This window comes from Crocodylus siamensis, chromosome 10 (assembly GCF_052110815.1).
Source record: "Crocodylus siamensis isolate JL-2025a chromosome 10, ASM5211081v1, whole genome shotgun sequence".
Taxonomy (NCBI): Eukaryota; Metazoa; Chordata; order Crocodylia; family Crocodylidae; genus Crocodylus; species Crocodylus siamensis.
In genome coordinates, this window is record NC_143404.1 from 58,588,441 (window position 1) to 58,615,899 (window position 27,459).

At 44.6% G+C, this 27,459-nt stretch overlaps 1 protein-coding gene across 7 annotated transcripts in view; it reads right to left on the reverse strand.

Moving 5' to 3' along the window:
• The window catches only part of SULF2 (sulfatase 2), a 243,991-nt gene that overhangs the window by 4,722 nt on the left and 211,810 nt on the right, over positions 1 to 27,459 (reverse strand). For 6 of the 7 annotated variants that reach the window (XM_090064399.1, XM_090064400.1, XM_090064401.1 and 3 more), the window contains 8 exons: positions 25,246 to 25,453; positions 14,012 to 14,255; positions 11,382 to 11,478; positions 10,798 to 10,892; positions 5,946 to 6,005; positions 5,248 to 5,417; positions 1,988 to 2,130; positions 1,021 to 1,144 (listed from right to left, as the gene is read on the reverse strand). In XM_090064399.1, coding sequence (XP_089920525.1) covers positions 1,021 to 1,144; positions 1,988 to 2,130; positions 5,248 to 5,417; positions 5,946 to 6,005; positions 10,798 to 10,892; positions 11,382 to 11,478; positions 14,012 to 14,255; positions 25,246 to 25,453 — 1,141 coding nt within the window. The remainder of the gene's footprint in view (positions 1 to 1,020; positions 1,145 to 1,987; positions 2,131 to 5,247; positions 5,418 to 5,945; positions 6,006 to 10,797; positions 10,893 to 11,381; positions 11,479 to 14,011; positions 14,256 to 25,245; positions 25,454 to 27,459) is intronic. The other variant, XM_090064398.1, reaches the window with a different exon arrangement.

Sequence of the window (27,459 nt, forward strand, 5' to 3'; positions counted from 1 at the left end):
AGCTTGTCATAGCATTTTGGGTGAAAGAAATAATCTGTATAATACACATGCTCCCTCAGATCTGAACAAAGAACTGGGGAGATGTTAAGTTATTTGAGAGGTGCCTTTTTAAAGGAGAAATTTTGTCTAGGAACCCCTGGTCTTGAAAGCAAATGTCTAGTATAGCAGCTGAGGAGAGCTGGTATGGTCTGACAACAGGGGGCAGGGCTGCTGCCTGAGGATAACACTTGATGAAATCTCTAAAGCTGATGAAAGAAAAGCACAGTGAGGTTTTTCTGTTTTAATTCTCTTGAATGAATTCTTGTCTCCAAACCCAATATTTACTTTTTCTTGTATGACCTTTCTTGTGTAATCTTACTTCTGTACAATATACCTTGCCCATCTGTGGCAACAGTGATTTTCATAGCAATTGGCAATTATTGCAGGCATTTCATTTCTTTTGCATCATAACTTCTGGGCAGAACAAACACTGGAATTGCTGGCAGGGCTGTCCTCCAACTAACCAGCAAGATCTGGTCACGGTGCTAGTTTAGACCCGGATTTTTTCCAGCAGAGGATTCTGGGGAGTAAGATCCAGCCTGCTCCCCCAGGATCAGCAGCCAGAGTGGAAGAGGCAGTCTTCCACTGATTATTTTAAACCAGCAAGCCAGTTTTAAACTCTACAAGCCAGTTTTAATAGTTCAAAGCATAACTGCATTTTCAACTTCTCCAAGTTGTACTCTTTTGCTGTTTGTTCAGTTTCTTCTCCCCAAACTCCCCTCCCACCTTTTACTTTCCTAGTCTTCTACAAAGCAAAGTAGTAGACTTACATTTTTCGACAATATTGAGAAATGGGAATTCTTCAAATGGACAAGTAGAAATTTTGCATGGTGATGCATTTGGCTGTGAACTTTGAACAGTTTTCAAAAAGCAAGACACTATTTTTGAGCTATTATCAAAAATCCATTACATTTTTTGTAAGATTTACATAGAAACCTCTTTCCCTTTTGGGATTTTGAGTTAAGTAGAAGGGGTCCTTACCCAGGTCCATATTCCTAGTTCTCGGGTTGCACTGCTTATACCCTCTGCAGCTTCTTAGCTCCATGAGTTGGATATGCAGTTGGTTAAGAACATCTCTATCTAGTGTGTTCACTGCATTAATCAGCTGGGAATAAATAGAAGATTAATTGTTAGGACAGTGGGAGCCAACCTTTTTTCACGGGTGCTGCCACAAGCTAAGTCCCACATCTTCCACAAGTGGCACTCTGATCCCCTTCCCCTGCCGCCTCTGTTGCTCTGGTTTTTGCTGCTTGTTCTTTCTGCCACTTCTCCCTGCTGCTTCTCTATTCTGCCATGTACCACACAAGCTGCCTGTGCCTTATGTGCCATAGGTTGGCCACTGCTGGTTTAGGAGACCTGAGGAACATCATTATTAAAGGAAGCAAGATAGGGGAAATCTGTGTATGTCTACAAACTAGGCCACAAATGCAACCTGTTGGATGTTTTTAGCTACACTAGCAACCATAAGGGTAGGTATGCTGTATCAGTCCAAGTTGTACTTTGCATTGACATAATTCACATTCAATTTGCTTATCTCCTCTGCAGTCATACCTATATTAAATAGCAAAGAGATGCTTTGCTCCAGGGTAAAGTGCCTGGGTGTGAATTATGGTTAGACCAGTGTAGCATAGGGGTTTTCATCAATGTGGAATGAAGGCCTCTGTAATAAGATCAAACCATGAATTCCTATAGGTGAGCTATGGCCAGGGATCAAGTGACAGAGCCAGCATCCACAAACTGCCTGCTTTTCTGCCAGTTTAGTAGCTCTTAATAAGGTCAATATATTCTATCATCATGTTAGTTTATACCAGGTATCTTCTTTCAATGTATATTGTCTAGTTAATGAAAGACAATTTATTTAGCATTGAAACATTAGATCATTTTTTTCATGCCGAAGAAAATAATGGGCATGTTTTTGGTGTTTACAATTCTGTTCCTTAACAGGTACCTGATATGGGTCAGTGTTGAGATCAAAATACTCCAGGAAACCAGTAGCAAATTCACAAAACAGGAAGTTGTGTGTCTCATTGATTGTCCTCATACACCAGTATGTGTTGTTGTTGGCACTGGTACAGGCACAGAAAGGACCCACTGCAAATGAAAGGTTTTAGACACTTAAAGACATAATGGTGCAACTGGCTATTGCTAGGCCTGTACTTCATTATATTGCTAGAACTTCAGTAAAGTACTACATAGTTGCTCATGAAGGACCATTAGATACTTTAACAGTGGCTTACTTGGACTTTCTTGGAATATGCTGCACTTCTTTGGTTGGGGTTAGTAATCTAAGTTTGAATTTTAAAGGGCTTCCTTAAATTAGGCTTCAAGTTGCCCCTAAAAATAGTGCAAGGACCATGGGTTATACTAATATTGTTGCATACACAACTCAAACCATGGCTCTGACTGTCCCCCACCTGCTCAGTTGCACAACGCTTAATTGCGTCTGGCCACTGAAGCTACGTTAGAGAAGAAACATTGACTGCGATTTAAAGGAAAGGCACTCTCAATTTGCACAAACCAAACAGACTCCAGTGCAGAAAGTGACTTCCCAGAGACCCTGGCTTTACAGAACCTGGATGACTCAAAGGAACAGACTGTCTGTCAAACCAGAGCTACACCCAAGTGCTATCAGTTTAAATTCTACCTATAGCATTAATTTGAGAATGATCAAGGGCCATGTTATTCTCTGCCTCAGTCAGAGAAATATAGTCCAAATTACCATAAGTAATTTAGAAAGGGCCCATATTCTTGACACATGCACAGGGCAGGGAATTGGGAAGGGGTGGGGGTGATGGGGTCCTTGCCCTGCAGTGGGATGACAAGGAAGTGTCAGCAGGGAGATCTAGGAGCACCATGGGTGTCCTCCAGGCAAGCTACTGAGTATCCAGGGTAGAACTGGAGGTCAGTGGACTGAGCTGGCCAAGGACATAGCTCAGGAGATCTTCCTGAAGCAGGGTGGCACAGCATCGAGGCCACCTGACAATACCTTATGTTCACCTAGAATTCAAAGCCCTGAAAGGCAGGAAATACAGAATTACAGCACATGCTAATATGACCTTAGCTCTGCCCTCTGAACAGTGACTGTTACAAGCTTATTGCAGCAGTGCCCTGTGCAGACTGCCACATGACTACTGCAGGACAGAATCCATTGGCTTCTCTTGGCTTATGGCAAGCTTGAGTCTTGGTGAGCTGTACCAGCGCCTGCTCTAGAATACTTTGCATACTCAACAGAAACACCAATACACCTAAAAAGTATGCAGCTGCTTTGCCCTGTTTACAATACCTCCACCTTTACATGCAGAATGCTATTTAACACAACACCTTCACTTAATAAATCCCTTGGCTACATTTCGGTGACAATCCTTCTGGAAAGATGTCTGCTGTGCCCTGCTGTATCCTGGAGAACTCATTGCTGCAATGAGGCACACCAGGCTCTCAATTTATACTGCTACCAAATGAAAGAGGTGCACCACCCAGAGGAGAAAGCAGCAGGGGGAGGGACTTGGGCACCTCTTCTCCAAGCAACTCATAACTCAATGATGGCTCTGCCAACTCTCCATGCTGACCGCTCTACTACTCAATACAGCTAATGCCCAATGGTGGACACATCTGCAGTATATGGAGATACTTTCTAAGAGCTAGTGTCAGCTCCACAGGCAGTTAAGGTATCACTGACCACCAGAAATTATAGAACCAAAGATACTATCAGGCAACTTAACTCAGTGTTAAAGTGTTTTGTCAGTGAACAGATACTTGATCTTGTAGGGCATGAACACAGCCTGATGAATAAAATCTACCATGCCAGTCCCTGGGTGAACAGTTTCCCTAATTTTCCCCATCCTGGGAAAATAGTTTATATTATATCCCTGCCTTTTCCCATGAACAGGAAAAATCTGCCTTGGCATAACTGACTCGGGTCAGAGGGAGGGACTAGACAAGCTTTTGTGATCCCTTCTAGACTGACTGACTTTAAATCTTCTTATAACCCATCTACCGTATATGTACAAAAAAATGAAAGTGGTAATTACATCAAGGGTAGGCTAACCCATATTAGCACTGATCAAGCTAGTATGTGTAACCATAGCAGAGAAGACATGGCAGCATGCACTAGCAGCCTTTTATGTCCCCAGTGGGCCTGCACTTTAGCTGCAAGTCCAGGCTGACGTCCATGTTATTGCATCTTCACTGCCACACTAACACAGGCTTGCTAGATCAAAGGTAGCATGAATTTGCCTTCCTGTCCTACTATCTCACCTCCGATTTACCCTAACAGTTACTTGCTGTACAGGGCACCATGTTCTCCAGTGTACATCCCCCTCACCCCGTAGTGAATCACAGCTGAAGGTGTTGTCTTTAGTCTTACATAGTGTAGCAGAGAGATTGTATTTAACACAGCGGCTGCCTGCCTATCACACTGCAGGTAAAGCACAAGTCACCTGGAGCTTTGGTCAGTTTAGCAGCACTCTCTCCTCCGAGCCTCCTCACATTTGTATAAGCATAAACATAAATTTGGTAAAATCAGAGGGTATCCCTAGTTATGCCTCACTGGAATCATTACTTGATAGTCTCAGAAAGAGACCACAGGTGGTCTCTACATTTAACTAGTGGCACCAGTCACCCTCTGAAAAGAGACAGGCTTGATTTGAGCAACTCAGCTTCTCACCAATAGTATAGCTTAATAGACGAGGCAATCAAAACCAAGCAAAATCCTTCCATTAGCAGCCACTTGCTCTTCTTTGTGCAATGTTCCCAGAGCTCCCTAAAGCCTAGAAAAGCAAGCCTCCAGATGACAGGCTGGCATCTGCCTCGTTTCCTAAGGGTTAGGTATGCTGCTCTAATGTAAACACTTCATCAGCTTAGTACGTCAAATGTCATTACAGAGCGAGTGGCTTCCCTGCATGTCTTAGAGCAGACCTGAGTGCTAAGCTAGAAAGGTCTTCATACGAAAAATACCTGTTACTTTTAATCATCACATTATTTGCGGTCTCTACTTGTAACCCCCTTTTCAACAGCCCCTGCTCAGAAAGAAAGTGCTCCTGGGGTACTAGTAATAGCGAAGGTAAACACACTGCTGTGTGTTATGAAGAAACTCCTGTCACCTTAGTCAGCGGACTGCATGTTATCAAACTGTCCCCTCTAGGACTAATGCTAAGGAGAAGAGCACAGGACATCGCCCCCTGGTCGCGGTGCGGCTGATGTGGTCCTTACACGTCCACAAGGGGGCCGTCTGCCAATGCTGATTGTCATGGGTGAAGCAGGTCAGGCCGGGCATGCTGCACGTGTCGTTGTTCTTGATCCTTTTCAGCAGTTTGCGCAGCTTCTTCTTCCGCCTCTGCTCTCTCAGCAGCCACAGCCTGTCCTTCTCCTGCAGGGCTTTCCTGTGGCACAGACAAGGACAGTTGCAATAATCCGCCTAGGGAAACTGGTGTGCTGACAAAATGAAGGCTTGGATGTTGCTCATAAAATGACTGGCTTTTTTCAGAAGCTAGAAGAAAAACTGGTTCCTGTTTTAAAGAAACAGCCTTCCACATAAGGGGCCCTGCCAAGATGATGCTATACAATTACAGCCCTTTCCTTGTTCAGAACAAATGGCAATCCTTGCCGTAACTCAAATGAGATGTGTAGGTTCCCTTACTCCCTTCTACAAAGAGGAAATGGAGACAGAGAAGTTCCCTGACTTGCCTAAAGTCTCAGCTAGAGCCCTGGGACTTCTCAAACCTGAGACTAGAGTGCAGAATATACTGACTCCCACTCTCTTCACAGCTGCTCCTCCTCTAGATCCAGATTTTTTTTAAATGTAGGAATGATGTGGTATTATTGCTTAGTTTTTTAACCAGCATGTCTACACCGAAGTTTAACCTGTTACTACCTTGCATTTCTTCATCAAAAAGCAGGTTCACACTTACTTGAAAGGATGGAGACTAGACCCTTTGTGCCTCAGTTTGCCTTTGTGTTTGGAATGGTAACTGGGCGGGGGAAAAAAACACACATTTACACTCAGCAACAAGATGAAGGTTATTTTTGTTTATACAGTACTTGCAGACTGGATTCAGATAAAACGTGATCTGCTCTACAAAACAATGTCTCCTCTGAATTATTCACTTAAAATGTGCAGATTAAGTGATCTGCAAGTGTAGACCCCCAAGTGAAAAGAATCATACATGTCTAAGACCTCAGCCTCTTGAGCAAGCCTTTCATAATCATAGGAAGATAGTGTTATCTAGTGGTAACTGTTGTGTACTGCAAGGTTCAGCCACAGCTGTAATTTCAGTGGGTACCATTTCAACGTTAGTTACTGTATGCGTACAAAAGCCAAACTTGTACATATGGCAGATAAGACTACTAGATTTATTATGGAGTAATTTAGATCTTAGCACTTAATGTTTAGTACTTTCCATAAATTGTGTTGCATATTTACTCTGAAGATGTCTCTTGTGTTGCTGTTGGTGAGAAATGTCTCAAGAACCAATACATGATATTATTGCAACAATGTGCTGGTTGTTCCAGTATCTAAAATATTTTGAAGAGTTATGTCCTAAGCAGGCTACTGACCAGTTTGTGCTGAGGTTTAAACAGGTCACTTGACTTTTTAGGTCTCACGTTAGAGACTCCTGCTGATGTTATTATAAACGCTAAGGCTATTCAGATTTGGAGGGACATTCTTACAGTTCTTCTAGACATAGTTTGCAAAATTAAACCAAGCAACCAACCAGGCATCCCACCCAGCCCAAACAAGAAAAGTTCAATTAATTAAACCACTCTGTGGCTAATGTTGCTCCTTGCTGTAGCAACCACACAACCCTGGAAGAGCACTGCAGCGGTGTCAAACTCACCTGGCCCCGCAGGCTGGATGAGTGGTGCGGGGTTGGTCCATGGGCAGGACCAGGCCAGCGGACCCCCACCCACATGCCTGAGCTAGCGCACATGGCACCTGCCAACCTGAGCAGGCACCACGTGTGGCACAGGCCAGAACCAGCCCCAGTGAGCACCGTGAGCAACGCAGCCCAGGGCCCAGCTACAGCTTGGCAACCGGCTCCACTAAGTGCCATGGGCAGCACATGTTCCTGGCACAGAGAAGCTGATCCAGTGTAGCATGTTGGTCAACAGGGCAGTATTGAGGGATGCATTATGGGACTCTGCGGGTTGTATGTTTGACACCTCTGGACTACTGCAATTTAATCTATATAGTCCAGCAGACTGAATTCAGGCAGCTCCTGCAGGCTCTGACATTCTCTTCAAAAGGCAAAAAGAAAATAAAGCAAAGCAATGTACTTACTAAAGAAATGGTAAAATAACTGTGAATATCATAGGGGCAATAAGTTTTACATAACACGGCAGTAGGATTTTCAAATAACCAGCATGTATACGTGTGGTGTGTACCTAATTTATTAATCAGTAAATACAACCATATTTACAATTCTACAAACACCTCTCATATTTCACCTGGGGGTGAACACCAGGATCTGGGGGAACGTCTGTTCACCAGAGCGCCCCAAGGGATGACGAGGTCGAACGGTCACAAACTCCTGCAAGACCGTTTCAGGCTGGACATAAGGAAGAATTTCTTTACTGTCCGAGCCCCCGAGGTCTGGAACAGTCTGCCAGCGGAGGTGGTTCAAGCGCCTACACTGAACACCTTCAAGAGTAAATTGGATGCTTATCTTGCTGGGATCCTATGACCCCAGCTGACTTCCTGCCCTTTGGGCAGGGGGCTGGACTCGATGATCTCCCGAGGTCCTTTCCAGCCCTAATGTCTATGAAATTTGTAACTTTAACCCTGAGTAATCTCATTAACTTCTAAAGCAGGGGTGGACACTTGTTTTGGCTCAAAAGCCACTTAATGAGTTTTGGTGTGATGTCTAGGGCCACACACATAAAATCTTTCCCAAGATATCATTTTAACAACCTATAATTAAAAAACAAATCTGATACTAAAAATCAAACATCTACTATAACATATTTTAATTTTAGTTTAAAAAATAATTTTTGTCCTGATTTATGTCTTTTGAGTAGTATATACAGAGACAATTGCATAGTAGCTCAAAACAAAGTCGTATTCTTGTATATTGTGCGTGTGTGGGGCACTCACCACATACCAGGTCCCAGGAGCCGGCCAGGGTGAGGGGAGCCAGAGGGCTCATGCAGCAGAGCTTGCTGGTGCACTGCAGGTGCAGTCTGCCCATCTGGCCCAAGACTACTTCTGCAGCACTGCATGGGGCTGAGCCCTGTCTGCTCCTGCCTGAGGCAACCTCTACTGCTTCCCAGCTGGGTTGCTCCCGGTGTGGGTCCCCCCTCCTCCAGTGGCTCCTCCTCCTCCTGCCCCTCCTTTGCCACTCCAGGCAGCAGGTAAGGGCGGCAACCATTGGGACACACACCTGGCCAGGTGGCGGTGGGGGGAGCTGCAGTTGGGCAGCTCTTGCCCCAGTACACGGGGCTCCAGCTTGCCTTCCACCTGCTTGGCTGCCACGGGTGGTTGCTCATTGCACTAGGCAGGTAGAGCGAGTGGAAGGTGGCCAGGAGTCGGAGCTGAAACCCTGTGTACTGGGCAGAAGCTACCAGCTGCAGCTTCCCGCCAACCTGGAGCAGTACAGCAGAGGCAGGAGGAGAAGAAGGAGCCACTAGAGGCAGATGGAGCTGAGCAGTACCTGGGAGGCTGCAGCTGCACTGGGAGCAGTCCTGCTGGGAAGCTGCACATGCTGGCTGGGGTGGTGGGAGCGTGGCGTAGGCTGCCTTGGGTGGGAGTGGACCAGGCTCAGCCCCAAGCAGAGAGCTGCAGGGGCAGCTGTGGCCCAGATGCACTCAATTGGCAGGTGTTTACCTGCAGGCCAGATCCAATCGGTTAGAGCCAGATCCAGCCTGTGGGCTGCATTTTGCCCATCCCTTTCTAAAGGATCAGTCACATGACTAAGGTTATATATACATATAAGCATGCACAAGCAGAGGTGTGCAGACCAAAATATTTAATATTCACATAATCTCATCTCTCTGTTCTTAGTTACAGCAAAATTTGTTCTTAACACTACTTTTAAAAGCTTTACTTTTTGAAAGCAGTGATTAATATGGTTACATAAGCTTCATGGGACTTGCATGCTGTACCCTTGAAAATATTATATGCAGTATTTGCACCCCATAGAACTATACCACTGCGTTATATACACTCAGACCTCGTTCAATACTTAGCATTAATTTAGCTTCCTACTTTACGCCACACTGATGCATGCTTTTTCACAGCACTTTCCCATTTAAAACCCTGTTTAACAGCTAGTGTTTAAAGGCAGGTGGTGCTGCTGTCTAATTTATCTATGGATGCTGGACGCTCCATCTGCTCTGCCGAGCACACATTCTACCAACCGCTGCATCTGTGGCATTCTCATGGCAACCTCTGGATCACTGTCAGACTCAGCAGCAATGCTCAGTGCTCCTGGCACACAAGTCATTTTTCTAAGCAGCATTCTTGGAGGTAAATTTTATTCAAGCACTTAAACATGTGCTTTTGGAAGATTATCTGCTATGCTCATTTGCTGAGCAAAAGCTTGGCTGAATCTGTGAAGAGGTTTCCAGGTGCATTCCTTAAGTAGTCTTCCTGTGCAATTTGGGGGCTAGCTTACATTCCTTCCGCAAGTCTTTGGGTGCGTCTAGCAGGAGACGCTACGTCGCTGTAGCTTGTTGCTATGGCAACACAGCGTCGGTGGGCACAAACTGTGATGCTGACTCTACTGTGCAATAGCAACAAGCTACTGCGCAGCAGCTCATTGCCACTGCGCAGTAGCGTGGGAAAATACCTGTGTGGCATCCGGACTGTGCAGTAACAACTGTATTCTAGAGCACGTGTAGTAAATGCACCCTTTGGGTACATTAGAAACCAACTGTGCCAGTGTCATGATGCACAATCACTACTTGGACATTACACTATTGCATTTAGAATTCATAATGAGCAGCATCAGGAAGAAAAAAAATTGGTACATTTACATCATTGCTGGCTGTAGAGTTATAACTGCTACCTACAAACTGGAAAATACCTTCTTCTTCCGGCCAGCAACTGCTAATCGTTTCATCACAGAGCACTGCCTGTTCTGAAATGGAAGATTCTGGCCTCGATTAAGCTGAATGGGGAGAAATCTCTCTCTTCCAACTTCTCCATTATTCCACTTGTGCACTATTCTTATTAAAAGCAGATAATGTGATATCACAGTCTACTGGCCATTTCCCTTGATGGAAAGCATGTTTAAAGAAAAAGCTTCTGGCTCCATTTGTTACATAGTCCCTTCTGCTCTCAAGAAAAGCAGAAATGCCTGAATTCTGCCACTTTTCTTGCAGTGCAGAACTGTTTCATTACAGGCAGGACAACGCCAGTCTAACAGCACAACTGCTGGCAGAGAAGGACAAAAGGCCACAGAGAAGACCCAGCACTTCACAGAAAGATTTATTGCCACTCATCTTTATAATCATCCATTTTAATAATAAGCTTCTCCAGGAATTAGCTTGATTATTTTAGGTGGTAGTAGGGAGACCGCATGGGTACAGCAGCTGAACTAAGGACACTGGATTTGGAGCTCTGGATTAAAAGGATTTTCCTCTGTGTAGCCACCCAACTCTCACAGAAGAGAAGAGCCCTGCCAGGTGCGATACACCCAAGGTACTGCATTTACCTGGTTAGTGAAGCCACAGTCTATTCACTGTTAGCTCCAGTGAAAGAGATTCTGACCCCTTCTGTCAAGACTTAAATCAATGATAGTTGCATATCATTACAGCGCATACCTTATCTTGTTACAATCACATTCCTCTGGTCGCTTTTTCTTCAGATGACCTCTCACCTCCCTTAGGTTTTTTATTTTATTTTGCAGCGTTTCAATCTAATAAAAAAAATGCACAGGGAAATAAAGAAAGAGTTGTTGGATGGTTCACTTGTGTTCCTGTCCTCTCCCTCTCACCCTGTGTCCACAGGATTTTTCCTTCCCCACCTTTATCTTGCTCTTGCATACATTTTCCTTGGCTATGTCTAGGTCTGACACTGCTGTAACTGATCCTAAAAGCCAACGGCAAACCTGGATTGCACAGTTTGCTTCTGCTGGCCACTTAAGATAGAAACTTGACCTTAGAGCCATAGGAAAATCAAGGTATTTTCTTTCCCCAAATATCAGCAACAACTTGCTTAGCTGATGGCCATATTGGCCTTGGACAGGGCAAATGCATAGCTCCGGGAGGCAGACCTTTACAGGACAACTTTTCTTCCATGTCTCTCATTTCCACAATTCCAAGCAAAGCTAATTCAATTCCCAAGTGGAAAGATTAAACATAAACATCATCATGCAGCATGCACATGACTGATAAAAATCACTGACCTCATGGTCAATATGAAGTTTATGGTCTTTCCAAGCCTGCAGTGACTTGTATAGATCTGTGTCACACTGAACAGTATCATTCTCCAGGATGTAGCATCTGCCCAAGGGAGAATAACAGTTTATTATATTGCATGCAAGAGCCAGCAATGGGAACATCTGTTTCTGATAACACCATTCCTGGAGATGTGAGGTGCCTCTGAGACTGAGCCCCACAGCTATAGAAAGCAGCCGGTGCTAGTTCAACAAAATAAAATAACAGATTCCGGACTGAGGGAGAAGTTTGGTTTTTAGTTGTCATGGCATATTTGTACCAAAGGCAAAATTAATTGGAAGGTGTCCCTGTAAACTATTACATGCTGCCTGTTTCCCATTTCTGCCCTTAAATTGTGGTGCACAGTACTCAGTTATTTATCAGGCGTGGAGAAAAAAAACATGTTCACTTAAGCTTTAAATACTTCTCAGAATAATTTAATACCATCTGATCTCTGTGGGAGAGAGAAAGAGAAGGGATAGAAAGACATGTTAGGCTTCAAAGGAAATTAAACTAATGCAACTTCTTGCACTGGGATAACATTTTTCAAACACACCTAGCTGATTTAGGATCCTAACTCCCACTTTAAACGTGCTTTAAATTCCACTGTTTATTCTAATGAGATTTAAGCTTTAAAGTCTTCTTTAGATTCAGACTTGCTCTTTTTTGAAAATTTTACCCTAAGTTTCCTGGAGCTCAGCAAAGACTACAGAAAGGTGCTTGCGAGTACCTGCCTGGCTGCAAGCTGTGAATTTGCTCCTGTGACTTTTATAACCTCTTTTATTCATGTTCCACTGAGAGTGACTGCTTGTGCCCAAGTCTCTTTGTGGCCAATGAAGTGATGAGACTCCACAAAGATACATATGTGCAGAAGTGTCCGCACAGCGCTCCTGGAAGTGCGTTGTGGGAGTTTGGGAGCCACCCAGCCAGGCAGCAGGATGAACGGAGTCTGCTTCTGCAGACCAGTGACACAGTAAGGGCTGTGGAGGCCGAGGAGAGAGGACTTAGAGAAAAGCCCTCAGCTGGTGAGGAGGAAGCAGCTCCACTGTGGAGGATTCCAGCTTTGTACACAGGACCTGAAGTCAAATAACTCTTCAGCAACAGGGAATTGGCTCAAATTAATAACTGATGTATCTGCATATAATCCATGAGAAAAACACACTACTTGGCTAATTGAATGGGTTTTTAGCTGCAAATAGTTCATTAGTCCCTCCCTGGTTTTTATATACACAGAACAAGAGTTTTAGCTTTCCCATGGCATTAGAGCTCTGAGGATTCCTTCACCTCTGTTATAAAGGCCGTCACAATACCGCTGCTGCTCCTCTGGCAGAAAAGGGCTGGACACACTTCCTCCAAAAGAGATTAATAGATTCACAGATTGCAGGGCTGGACATACTTCCTCCAACAGATTCACAGATTGCAGGGCTGGAAGGGACCTCGGAAGATCATCGGGTCCAGCCCTCTGCACCACGCAGGAAAGATAACGGGGGGTCAGGTGCCCCCAGCAAGGTGACTGTCTAGTCTCCTCTTGAAGATTTCCAGGGTAGGTGATTGAATCACCTCTGGAGGGAGCTTATTCTACAGTCTGAAAACCCTGACTGTGAAGAAGTTTTTCATAACATTGAGCCTCAAACAGTCTTACACGAGTTTGTGGCCATTACTCCTAGTTTTCACCAATGGCGCCTGGGGAACAGTTGTTCACTGAGCCCTTGATGTACTCCCCTGATGTAGTGGTAAACTGCTGCCAAGTCCCCTTTTAGCCTTCTCTTTTTCAGGCTGAAATATGTCTGCCCTATTCCTAACACCGGCCAAACGGAGGTACAAGCGGCAGTTTCTTTCCTTAGGATTCTGATTTTCTTCTTGCAACAAGTAGCAATGGGACTTGGGTTGACAGCCCAAGAGGTCACACAGCCTGTCAGATACCTGTGCATTCTGCTAAACACCTTGTCACAAGGACATAAAAAAGGAAAGGACAAGTCGCAATCAGTTGTGCTGACTTAGGCCCTTGTCCCAGTTACAGTCTCCAGAGTAAACCTAGACAGATGGGTGTACCACTAGATACTGAGATTTTCATGGGTGCATTTTTACCTTATTTTCACATAAATACATGTGCATTATTAATGCAAACAGAAACCTGGCCTGTCATGACTGATGGGTGACCCAGGTTGGCCACTGATGGCTGAATGAGAGGTGGGTTCCCACTACAGAACACTGCATTAGGTCTTCTGCAGCCAGACATCCCTTTTGTGTGATGACATCATCTAGTGAAAAGCTCAAGCTACTGTGGGTGAGGATGAGAAAGGAGAAAGACAGACCTAAACATACATTTGTGGTGGGATTGTCTTTGATTTTAGTTTAGCCTTGGACTTCAGAGGGAACAAAGATCAGGCAACATTCAGAACTTTGGAAATACCCCTTCAATTCTCTCATCCGGCTGGCTGCTGCAGGACCATTGCTAAACTCAGTCCAGGCTTCTAGTCTTCTTTGCCAGATCAGGGAGCCAGTGACCAAAGGTATGGGAATCCAGATATTTGCTCATCCAAAGAAAGGCTCTGGTATTTACCCAACTTGCCCCATGAGGCATGCCTTGCACACTCACCTGTGTGTCACTTTGATTAAATTAGGGGCTGTGTACTCTGTAAGGCCTCCTGTGCCACTGTATTCCCCAATGTCCTTGTCTTCCTCTTCTCGTGCCACATCCTTCTGGAGTTTGTGCCTTTTTGTGATATTCCTTGGGAAGACAGGCTGGTACCCATCCTCCAAACCCAAATTATAAGCCTCTCCATTCAGCTCAATGGACACAGAGCGGACAGAACGATTCCGGATGTAGCTTGGTTTATATTCTGGTGGTGAGAGAGAGCATACATGGGTTATAATGTGATCTTGATGGGGCTGGGTTTCTTTTAAAAATCAGTCATGCTGTGAGCTCTGGTATAAATTGACCAGGTTTGGCTTTGTTTCTGCTGTTTGCACGGACAGATGGGTAACTAGAAGAATGAGTGGGGCAAATGCAATACAGAGGGACCCAGAAGGGGAAAAAGAGAGGAAATAGGCAACTTGCTGAGACAGTAAATAACTTATTTTAACTGTTCTTTCCCCGCCCCACAACAAGAGTCACCAGATGGCAGTAAAAGTTTAACAAAGAATCAAGACAGCTAGATATGGAAGAGATGTACATGTGCTCCCTAGGTCATCCCTGCAGAGGCCTGTACAAAGCGACTCCCTACCTTCTGTGCTTCTGGGCTGTGTCCAGTCCAAAAACCCAAGCAAAGATCTCCAACACTATCTGTGAAAGCTGTACTGACAAATCCCAGATAGCACTGCCAGGATTCAGCCTAACCCTTTTCCCAAATCAAACCCACTAGTCCCTTCTCACTGCTGTTTCCCTTTGCTCAGTGCCCCTGCATGTCACCAGCCCTCTGATGTGCCAGTGCACAGAGCAGATTGCAGGATTCTCCAAACATTCCCACTGGTGCCATGCAGTCCCTCGTGGTGCACCACCTCTGGGTCTGCAGTCCACTGTCACAAAGCAGAGTTTGCAATCAGGCAGCACCATGCAGTATTAAAGCTGCACAAGCTTTTGTGAACAAGAATTCATTTAATCAGATGCAGCTCATACTATTATTCATCATAGCATCTGATGAATTAAGTACTTGCTAATGAAAGCTTATGCATCTCTGATTCAATTAGTCTATCTTTACCCTGTTTTCTGATCAACTTCAGATGAACATGACTAAATATCTCTCTTTGGGTGCATCCACACATGCTATTAATGTTAACTGTGCAGTATTGCGCAGTAAGCTTTCCCTGGGAGCATTTCTATATGTGCTCCCTGTTGGGAACAAATCTGCTCCCAACAGGAGCAGCCGGGTACAGAGCTCCCTACAGCAGCCAGGGGGAGCTCGAGGGTCCATTGGAGTGCTAGCCTGGGGACCAACAGGGAGCACGGGGGCTGGTCTCCATGCACATGGGGCCAGAAGGGCTCTGCTGGCTGCAGAAGCAGCTGTTTCCTGGCACTGTGCACATCAGAAGTCCTGTGCACAGCAAGGGCCTGATGTGCACAGAGCCTGGAGGCAGCTGCTGCTGCAGAGCTCTCCCAGCCCCATGCACATGGGGACAAGCCAGGTGCCCAGTGGGGTTTCCCCATGCAGCCGGAGATGACCAGCAGCTATCCCATTTCTGGGGCAGTTCCCAACCAGCCCCTGGCTGCTCTGGGAAATCCTGTGAGGAGCTGGGAGCCAAGCAGCACGAGGACAGAGGTCAGGCACAGAGCCAGGAGCTGAGCAGTGCCAGGTCCAGGGGAGTTCCCTGTCCCCAGTGACCCCGTGGTTTTGGGGCTGAGTGGGACCTAATTTGTTCCTGGTCAGCATTTACACATGTACCATCTACTGTATTTACAGGCAGTACAGGTACTGTATTTACCATGCAGTATCTACTGTAGTTACAGGCAGTAGCTAACTGTACAGTAAACTAAATTTACTGCACAGTAAATGGTGAGCATGTGTAGACGGTGATGCTTTACTGCACAGTTAGTCTACTGTGCAGTAAAGCATCTTGCGTGGACACACCCTTTGTGTAGTAATAGTCTGCCGTCTACAATTGCTCATTGATTGTTCACCAACATTCTCCTCCCCAGCTCAAAACCTAAAGGGATCTCTTCTACAGATTCTGGTTTCACAGTTACATAAGGGTTTGGGGGCGGGGGGGTTGCTGGGTTCTTTTGTTGTTCTTGAGCGCTCAGTCTAGATGACAAGGTTTAGATCAAGACCCCAACCTCCCCTAACTTTGGTGTTGTCTAGACCTGGTCAACGGCCAACTGGTTGCTAAAAGCAGAAGGGAGACCCCCTTGCTCTTCCTTAGCAAGGATCGGACCCAGTGGCCCTTTACCCTGTCCCATTTCATTATGTATACAACACAGCTCAGTGCGACGAGGCTCAGCTCAGAGCTCAGTGCGACTCCTGAGGCAAGCAGAACTTACCTGCTACTTTGTAACTAACTTCTTTAAAAACGCCACTGGGAATATTTCATACTTTCAATCCTGTGGCTGGAGCCTGGTAAGTGTTCACCTACCACTGTTCCCTTTATCTGAGTAGGGCACCTGGCTGAAAGCAGCTATAGGGATCCCTCTTCCCCATTTGTACTGGCTCCTTCCTGATCTTTTCCCCATGAAGAAACTCAGTATCCTGTGGGACCTAATTAAAAGCAAGTAAGTTTCTCTGCTGTTCTAGATTCCTTCCCTCTGAAGCATGACACTTTTGTTTCGCAGTCTGATGAAGACAGGGAAGCTGCCATGGAAAGAATCAGCTCTCTGCTCTCTGCTGAGCTCCATAAAACAATTATTTCCTTCAAAAGTGAATCCCCTCCCGCACAGTAAGAGGAAAACAAATAGTGAACACTACTAACTGCTGCATTGTCCAACCAAGAAGGGAACATCACATGAGTTGGCACATCCTGTCTTTTATGCAAAGCTGACTTTTTCCATCTCTGAATTCCAAGTTTGTCAAGAGTCCCAAGGGCCATTGCAGGGCAGGCAAAAACAAGAGAAACAAATCTCTCCTCCAAGCTAAGCCTTGGCGCCTGACACTTGGTTCCTGTTAATGCCCTCGAGAAACTGCAATACCAGCTGGATGGTCTGGCTCAGTGCTTTTTCTCCATCTGGGGCTCAACATTTATTGCTGGTATTAAGCCAGGTGAATCATAGCTGAATAAAAAAAAGAGAGGCTCCAATTCAGAAAATGTTGGAATAAAAACAGGAGGAAACTCCTCTCTCTTCAATACCAGGAGGAAATTCCAAAAAGCTACACCCTAAAAATTACACTCAATGTGCAAACTCCAATTTCTTCAATTGTTCTTTTATTTCCCTCTGTTATTCTCAGCCAGCCAATGATTCTATCTGCTTTTATAACCTATTTTGCTTTTTTCTGTAAGCTGTCCTAAGCCTTTTTTGGGAAATATAAACCTACTAAATAAATAAGTATAGGTCTCTCTTCCCTGTGAGTCTCACATACCCACCTGACATGTTAAATTTTAGCAAGTGCATGCAAGGAAAGAGTCTACACGTCTTTAAAGAATCCTCTTATATTCAAAACTAAGAGAGCACATCTCCACTGCAGCCATTCCCAGCCCCACCTGGTAGAGAATGATTCGATCTATCTAGTATGAGAGAGCTCACAAATCAAGTCACGCTTTATGGAATTGCTGCGTGAAGCTCTATCCACGGTGCTGACTAGATCATTTCATGCTGTGATCCATCCCAAATGCCATGTTTTCCAAGACAGGTGGTTAAAACATTTCACTGACAGCTAGGCTGAAGCTGGGGCTTCCTATTTCTAAAGTGAATTGTAGTCACAAATCTCAGTAGTTATAGCTGTAACCACCTGATTTGCTCCTACAACTACTATGTTTTGCCTGCAATTTCCTTGCCTGGATGCAAGCACACACATACACACAATGTATGCCACTGAGGATTTTCTCCTAGGCATCTTTGCTCTTGCTCCTTTGTTATCAAATTTCCCCAACTAGGTCTGGCCCTAGTAAGGTCCAAGAATCCCACACCTCTTTCTCTGTTCCTCAAAAGCTAGCCGTTCTCCTACCTGTCCTGCTATTTAGCTGCATCCCCAAAGCTGAATCTAGACACTGAGAAATTTAAGCTAAAGGAAGCCGGTTACTCAATAATAGATCTCTCCACAAGCTCTGTGCTTCATTTCTTGTACTTGGCACATGGGTTTTGCCCCTCGTTTGGGCTAGAAGGCCAGGACCTCCTTAGCCAGGCTGGCAACTAACCTCCACAGATTATTTTTCACAGCTATTTTTTGGTAGCAAAAAGTAACAGCATATGAAATTTCAGCACCAGGTGGTGAGCATGCACTGCAGCACCTGGAATAATGATTCAACTGCATAAAGAAGTGAGGTAATATTTTATTATAAAAACAGAAACTTTATATCTGGCATAAACATGCCCAGCCTTCAGCTTCATATTAACTCCCCTCAAGTCCTCATCACTCCAGCCTTATTGCTAGTTTGCACCTGCTAACTCATAACCTGACACTGAGATCATTTAGCAATGACAGTTCTCTCAGGAGTAACAGTGAAGACTATAACTAGCTATAACTATAACCCTGTGAAAGCAGATGTTTGGCTGCACAGCAGAAAGCTCTTGGTCTTTGCTGCTGATATCTGTTCCACCTAGGTTTTGGAGGGGGTTTAGTGCATTCTCTGTTACATAAATGACCACAGGAAAAGTCTTTTAGACTATGAATGAGTATGGTGCTGACAATTTCTAACCATGAGAAAGTTTGTTTGTTCGCATGGGCCTTAAGGAAAAAGTTGATGCCAACCCAGCATTTCCCATTTACTGCCAATACACATCCACTGAATTTTGCAAAAAGGTAAACTTTCCCGAGGAACCCAAGCAACTTGGGTTCCTAGGATAAAATTTTTACGGTATTTAAGGTACCTAAATCTACAGATAGATGTTTTGTGAAATTTTCCTTGGGAATTTGGCATCCAAGTACTTTTGAAAATGCCACTAAATAGATATTTACTTGCAACTTCAGACACCTCAAAGCTACCTAAGATCTTACCATCTAAGTCCTTTTGAAAATTTTACACCAAGTCTTTTGCTTCTAAAGTATTTGATGTTCAAGTGATTTTTTTTTTTTTTTCAGACTGTGCCTTAAAATACTGGGATTTTGCTCCAGGAGAAAAATTGGACCTCAAAGAAAAACAAACGTTATGGAAGTTAAAAAGAAAATATTTACAAACCTACCAGGTAGACATTCACTCCACCACATGCTACTTAGCAACTGCCATTGGCCACACTCATTTTTCCAACACCACAGGAGAAGATCTCTGCGAATACAGAGACCATAATAGATAATAATATAGCTAATGTTGTTAGAGCTGGTCTATCCTCACTAACCTTTGAACTCTGATATTCTTGGAAAAACATTTTTTTTCCAAGAGTATCAAACAACAAGATGATGGGGAGAAAAGGGAAATTAATAGAACAAAGAAATATGCAAACATTCAAAGACCATCCCTGACAAACTCCCATTTGTAGAAATACTCCGAGAATGTGCTTATCAATGAAAGTCCTTTTCTCCTTGCTTCCAAAATGCACGAGTGAATTTAAAGTGAGCTATAAATTCCCATGGCCCCAAATGTCACAGAACAATACAGACCTAAGCAGCCACATTTATCTAATCCAGGTTTTATTTGTGATTGCTGGAAGCAGAGGGATTTGATGAGGTATCTAAATCACTTTGGAGCTATTATCTTATTTATACTCTCTGATTTAGTGAATGCAAATTTTGCTGGGTGCCTGTCTGGGGTGGAGTCTACTTCTGTATGTCCCCAGCCTCCAAACACATCCTCTACCAGACAGCCTTGTTCCTTGCAGTTTAACCTTCTAAATAGTCCAGTATATTTTTTTTTCTGTTGCTGCTGTAAACTATGAAACATGTCATAAAACTCCACACAGTCAACACTGACACCTGGGTCCCCCCGCACCCCCTTAGCACCACAGTACCAGCTTGGAGAAGGAAAGGCTCCATTTTCTCTTAACTGACAATTTGCAGCATAATAAGCTGGCTTTCTACTTAGGCTGTTTAAAACAACAAACAGGAAAGCTACGCTGCTTTGTGCCCACTCCTTTCCAGAGTGTGGTTTACTCAATAATTAATGTGCAGGTGCCAGAATTGCTGATGCCACTTTAGGCAGGCTGCACCAAGTGTCCTAGCTATCCTGTTCCATTGATGGCTTATACTGGCTGTGGGAAAAATCAGGCATCTGGATCACACTTATCTTGACTTTAGAAATTGGGAGTAGAAACTGGCTCAAGTTGAGCTGATTAGTTTGAGAGCATGAGTACTGCACAACAGTTTAACAGTAGGTCTATCCACGGCTGAGACTCGCTCTGCTGAATGTGCACAGCCTACCTCCCAAACTAGAAACAAGAGAGCAATGTTAGTGTGACACTGCAAGCAAGGCTTTGCCAGCATAGCCCTTCCGCACATAAGACAGGCAGGCCCTACCCTGCCTTTACTCTTTCAGAGATGACCCCACCGATTTGAAAACTCACTAAGGGGCCTCCACCCCACAACCATCTTTTAGGCTAAATCAAAGAGCCTGAAGCTGAATCAATTCAATCTTTGCAGGTTAATCTAAGCTGTGTAGCTCAAACTGATAAGCAAGTGAACGGGCATTCATTTTGATTCTGGAAATGCAGCCATATGCCTCCAGTGGCCCAGGCCAGAAGCACACCTCCCTGCTTGGCTAGAGCAGACAGCTTAGGCCAAGGCTAGCACACCCACCCTGTGAGAGGCGGTTTGCAGGGGAGGTGCAAAACATCCTGGGATGCTGGGGGACTGTGAATTAACTTGAGTCTGGAGGGGATCTGGGACAGAAGTTCAGTAAACCAATTTAACCTAAATCAGTTAAGTCTGATACTAAATCCATCCAGGTTTATCTTAAACCAGTCTGGGCTATTCCGGGAGTGGTTTACATGCACTGAACTTCTGTTGTGTTAGAGATTTGAACTGTTTTCTGATCACTTGTAATAGTTTGTGTGTAATTTCTGTCCCTAGCCTTTATCATGTCTTCAGTTTTTAAAATTATTTTTTCAAGCTCTGACTATATTTGCATACAATATCCTGGAGCTTTTGTTTCTTTGCATTTGGAGTTTAATAGAGAAGGTCTAGGGGAAATGTCGGTTGTTACTGCCCTGTTATAGCTTTGGAGGTGCTGAACTAACATAGAAATTCAGTAAGTCTTCTTAAACCAGGTGATTTATTTGACTTTAGTTTGTCATTCATCCTGCAAAAAGCAGGGAGACCTTATTCCATCTGATCCTGAGCACCTCTAAGTGACTGTGGCCACATCTAAATGGGACACTTTACTGTACAGTAAGTGTCTGTGTTTGACTCTTACTGCGCAGTAAATTTGCTTTACTCAGCAGTTCATCTGCTACCTGCAAAGGCAAGTAGCAAATTAAATGCCAAGTAATTACTGCTCAGTACGGCACGTGTAGACGGCTGGCCAGCAACAAATTTGCTCCCGGTCAGCTGGGGCAGCAGGGGATGGAAGATTGCTCCCTGACCCTGAGAGCAGCCTGCTGCTGGGGCAGGCTCTGCCCCAGAGCCCAGGTGGGAACAATGTCCCCCTGACCCTGCAGCAGGGAGCTTCCAGGCCCTGCTCCGCCATCACAGAGCAGGGACTGGGAGCTCCCTCCATAAGTACCATGGAGCTGGCTTGGACATGTCCCTGACTGGGACAGCTCCCTGCCAGCCCCAGGGTACACAGGGAAATCTGCACGTGCAGCCTGGAGGTGGCTGGGCACTGTCCCATTTTGGGCAACCTTGAGCCCAGGGCTGGCTGGGAACCATCTTGGTCAAGGGCAGACCCCGGCCCCGGAAATTTTTCCCAGCCCCATGTCCTGATTGGGCGATCAAGGCACAGGGCATGGAAAGAGCTGTGGGGGAGGGGCAGGTCTCAGACAAGGGCTCACTGCTAGCAGCCCCACCGGCAGATGGGGGGAGGGGGCTGGGGGTCTGCCCCTCCCCCACAGCTTCTTCCAAGCCCCCTACCCCTGATCGGGGATCCTTGCTGTCAGGACAGAGGGACACTGTCCCCACTTGGGCTCCACCACCAGAGCCCATCCTGGCAGCAGGCAGGTCCTGGGGACAGGGAGCAATCTCTCAACCCATGCAAGGAGACAGCTGTTTCCTGGCCCCATGCTCTCTGCCAGCCCTTGGTCTAGCACCCAGGGGGAGCCTAGAGCTCCCCCTGGCTGCTTCAGGAGGCCAGTGGTGGGCTGGAGGAGGTGGGAGCAGACTGCTGCCCAGGAGCAGCAAGTCAGTTCCCAAATTGGCTCATGTAAATACATGCCCAGGGTGGATTTACTCGAGGAAATTACTCTGGAGTAAATCCATCCAGCAACGTTTGCACGTGCAGATGCGCCCTGTATCACCATTATTAGGATTGTAAGAAAGTAGGGCTGGAAGGCCCCTCAAAAGATCATCTATTCCAGCCTCCTGCTCAAGACAGGATCGTCCTTGCCTAAAATTTCCCAAGCAAGGGTTTATCGAACCTACTTTTGAAAGTTTCCAAATGTGGAAAATCTACACTTTCTATCGGTAGCCTGCTCGATCCCTGACCATTCTCATAAGGCATATCCCCAGAAGTAGGAATGTCTCTGCATGCGCACTCTGGCACGCAAGTTGCCCCAGGTTGGGTAGGGGAGGCTGATGCCACTCGTGGGCTGGCCCCAACAACCTGACCTGGGGTCCTGGGGGCCTCTTGGGGCTCCAGCAGTGGCAATCCCAGAATGTGGAGCCTGGCCAGCAACTGGATTGTGGCTCTGGCCAGCCAGGCTCTGGTTTCGGGCAGCGCACACTGCCACCACATGCAGCACCCTGCTTTTTTCTGCAGGTTTTGGTGACACGCTGCAAATCAGCAGCATGGTAAACGCCTGCGTGTGCAGCACATGTGGTTTGTGGCGCTGCAGACAGGAAACCGCAAACCACACATGCACGCTTGTGGGGCATGCCTAATCTCCATCCTAAATTTCCCCTGCTGAAGTCTGAACCCATTGTTCCTAGTATTACTGATACAGAAGCCTGGAAAACATACTGTTCACAGGATCATGACCACAAAAATCTCTTCTGATAAACTAAAATGTTTCCTTTTTTTAAATGCAACTAATTGGTCTGATAGCTTAGGACTGAGTACAAGCTCCACCTTGTCCGAGCAGAACGTGGGGAACCAAGAATGCCAGTGTTCTCATCTAGGTGCCAGCAGCTTCCTTTGTGACCTCAGCTTCCTTTCCTCAGTCTTGTTCACATGCAAAATAGAGATAACTGTAACTGCATATTTAACCAATGTATTGGAACACTGGAAGTTTAATGTTTATAAGTACCAGACAAGTGAAATTGTTTAATACATGTTAAGTATTATTACACAATGTTATGTTGTCCCCACTTAAATATAATTGTTTGCTTGCTTAAGTGGCTCAAGTCTCTGTAACCAAAATTTTCTTTACTGTGTCTTTAAAAAAAAGTTAATTAAGCTGCAACTTCTAGTATTACTTAAAGATTATCTGCGGTGCTACATATTTAAACAGCAAGTATAGCTGAGTAATTTCATCTCGGAACCAATAATTTTATTCACCAAAAAATTAGCTTAGTAGTTACTAATCAGCTTGCAAGGCAAATATAATGGGAGAAAATCAATTTAAACTCTCCGTTTGAAGCTTGTGCCAGGTCATTATACAGAAAGACTAATCTGCTAAATAATTAAGGCTCTGCATTTGTGGAGGGAGACGAAAGAAACATTACAGACGAATAATAATTCTGGAGCTGCCGTTTGCCTCTTTAATCTATAATTAGACTCTGTCCTTCAAATACAGATATTAGTCTGACTCAGGTTTAAGAAAGGACCAATGGAATGAGCTTTGTGGAGAAGCACCTGATTTGATCTAAGGGAACTAAAAATGGTGTTTTCCCCTTTGGATATGATCTCTGGTTAAAAGTCAACCTTGGCACCACTGGCTGAGTATCAGGAAAAGACATTAGAGATAAGCAGCCTCTGTAACAGGGTATACACTCCCTTATTAAAAATAAATTACTGCCGTAACAGCACAAAACACTTCAGTAACTCTACTGCATGCTGGATCCTTTTGCACCATTGCAACTGAATACTGTAGTATTTTATGGCTGTTTAAGCATTTTTGCCCTACTGGTATGATGTGTGAGACATACTCCTCTCCCCTTCAGTGGCTAGACTACATAGGGTAAGAGCCTAGCAGTTAATGAAATGATACAGGCAACCTATGGGATAGGTAGATGAAAGCTGTAGTTATTTCACTTACCTTTTCATACAGTAAAGCAAATATGTAACAGAACACTATGGATGCTATTTGAAAAGGCATAGACTCCAAGGGCCCAGCACCTTTGATGCTCAATAAATTAACTGAACTTTTTAAGTACTTTGCTTTCTTTAAAAATGAATTAATAAATACATAAATACAAATCAACAGAAGAGCAAATCTCTACTGAGATTCAAGTCCACATCACTAAAAACGCAATTAGCACTAATTAGCAGTCTGTGCAGAGAGATCAAGAGCAGAATGGACCTTTGGAACAGGGTCACAAAGCACAATTGCAGGAAAACAGAAAGCAATTCTTCATGCTGATCTCTGTGCAGGATATCTGAATGCCTTCCCAGACCGGTGCGTAAGTAAAGATTTTTATTCTCCAGGACTGTCAGGGCAACACCTTTATCTGTATTACCATTTAAATGATTGGAGATAGGGGCCCAATTTTCCATTCCTTTGTGCCTTATGTAGACTTTGCATCTTTTTAATTCAAATGGCTGTACTTTCCACATGGGATCAAAGTGACTAAGAAAGATTCAACGTAGTAGAAAATCAGCAAGCTTCTGGTGCCACAATACACATCCAAGAGGTTTATCGTAAGTAAAATTCCATGACTAAGAACAGCTTTTGGAACTATGCAAAATACATACTCCACATAGCTAGAGCAAACTAATTCAGAGCCACTGAACAGTAAGGGGCAAATCCTGGTCCCACTAAAGCCAACATATGGCCCTGCTTTGGGCTGCTAAGCATCAAAGAATTCATCTTCCAAAGAATCATAGGGTCTATGGATCGAACATATTTTCAAATCTGGCTATCTAAGGGCAGACACTAGTTGTACCTGGACTTTCAGTGACAGTTGCTGGGACTTATCACCTATAAAAATCAGGCCATTTCTCTGGATGCCATGAGCAAGGAGCAGGCTTCTTTCTAGAAAGCAAGACAGGGGGTTCACTTACTCTTCTTGGAGAAGAGTTTCTTTCTGCGTCCAATTGGGCTCAGCTTATACTCGTTCTCTTCACAGTTGCAGTCTTCGCTGTTCCTGCTGTAATACTTGGGCATAAGGTTGGAGATCCCCTTGCTGCTGCCCATGGCTGCCAGGTTGGCCATCCCTTTGCACTTGTGCAGCTTGAGTTTCCCGCTGGCATCTTCCACACACTGCCATTTCTGCAAGAAATGTTTGGTTGCTAGAACATTGACACCATGCCCTGCTCCTGGTTCACACAGACATGCTGCACTCCCCAGTAGGCAGCTCTCTCTCTCTGGGCAGTTCCATCACTATGGGAAGCAAGGGTCTTACATAAAAAGTGTAAAGCTCCATGCAGATAGTCTACAGGGTCTGCAAGACATACAGAATACCTTTAAGCAGGGGTTTTAAACTATAGCCCAGGATAAACAGCCATACAATCAAAATACATGTGTTAATGCAAGCATCCTATTTTCAAATCACATAATCTTTAGTCTGTTCACATTCATTAGCTTTCAGGTGTCATCTACTCATCAGGGGCATGTGCTAACCTACCCTGTTTTCTGAAGGTTTTTGGCTTGTGATTTGGATGAGCCAGAGCAAGTGGCATACTTTTAGTTATGCCATCTTCATGCTAGCCATGGACTTCTATACAATGGGGACTTCTCGGCTGACAACCGCGTGGGTAAATTTAGTGCTGATGAACAGAAATCTGGCTCAGGAGTTCATGATTAAGGTAAAGAGAAGCTGACCTCGAATTCAGGTGCTCAAATGTCCAAAGGACCTGCTACACGTACCAGTGACTGGTAATTATGCATCCATAAAAACACAAATCTAACAGGTGACACGCACAGCAGCTCTGTGTGCACACACAAGACTGTCCTGTCTTTCTCAAGTAAAACTCACCTTTAACATACAAACAACCCCTTGGTGCCAAACCCATGCTTAGCTGTGTTTTTTATTCATATAATGACACTTTGATTTCTTCCCCATTCCCTGCCACCAGCAAGCAGTTTTGCATTATTGTGCTTCAATGCTTTCCTGCCACTAGAGCAATTACAGATGTTAATTCAAAGTCATTACTTGGGGCTCCAATCAGAAATAAATAGCTGTGACCTTCCCTGTAGGATTTTTCCTGCAGTTTGCTTATTTCCTCAGTGAATCTCTCTCAATTGACAACATTTTCTTTTGAGGGAGAAACAGCCTTACCAAAGCAAGATTCCAGCTGAATTTCATGAATTTTAGAGCCAAAGCATCAAGACTACTGTGTTCCTCGGTTTCCCTCTTTGCTCTGAAGAGAAGTGAAAGGTATAAACCTGGCCAACCTATTTGGTGCCAGAAAGACTCCCTTCCTAATAGTTTTAAGGACACTGGATAAAGGACCGGAAGAGACATCCTGAGTTATCAAGTCCAGTCCCCTGCTGTTTTAGGGAATCCTGTTCATATGTTTACCAAACTCCATCTTAAATCTAGTTAGGATTTCATCCTTATCCCTCCTGGCACTGAAAGGCTGTTCCAGAATGTCACTGCTCTGATGGGCACAAAGCTTCTTCCGATTTCCCCACTAGATTTATTCACAGCCAGTTTAGGTGCATTTGTTCATATGCCAACATTTTCCCTTAGCTTAACTAGTTCTTTTCCCTTCTTGACGTTTAACCCCTGATTTGTGTGTTGAACTCATCAGAATAGTATGGCGAAACCTTTGGACTGGAGAGGAGGGAAGAGAAAGAGAAAGCAACTTAGTCCACACTCCTCTGCAACAATACAGGACTGATTTAGTGACTCCTATACCACAGGCAATTCAAAATCCTCTAGTTTTTCCCATGCATATCTACAGCCTGGGTAATTCTACAGCCTGCCAACACCTTGTTCCATTGCTCAGGTGTTACCAAGTTTTTGCCACAGAACTGAATTTTCCCTCATTTAGCTCATATTCACTATCCCATCTTCTGTCCTTGTTGGCTGAAAATAATAGGCTCCTGTCTTCTGTACAGCATCTATTTAGATATGTGGACAGCTGCCCTTCCCTTCAGTTATCTGTTCTCCAGAATAAAAATGCTCAGTGCTTTAACTTTGCTCACAGGTCGTATTTGCCAAATCTTTTTTCCCCCTTCCCTTTCATTTTTTTTGGTAGGTTTTCCTCTATACTTTCTCCAATTTATCCATCAGCAAATGATGAATCCACTTCCTTTCTTCCATAATCATC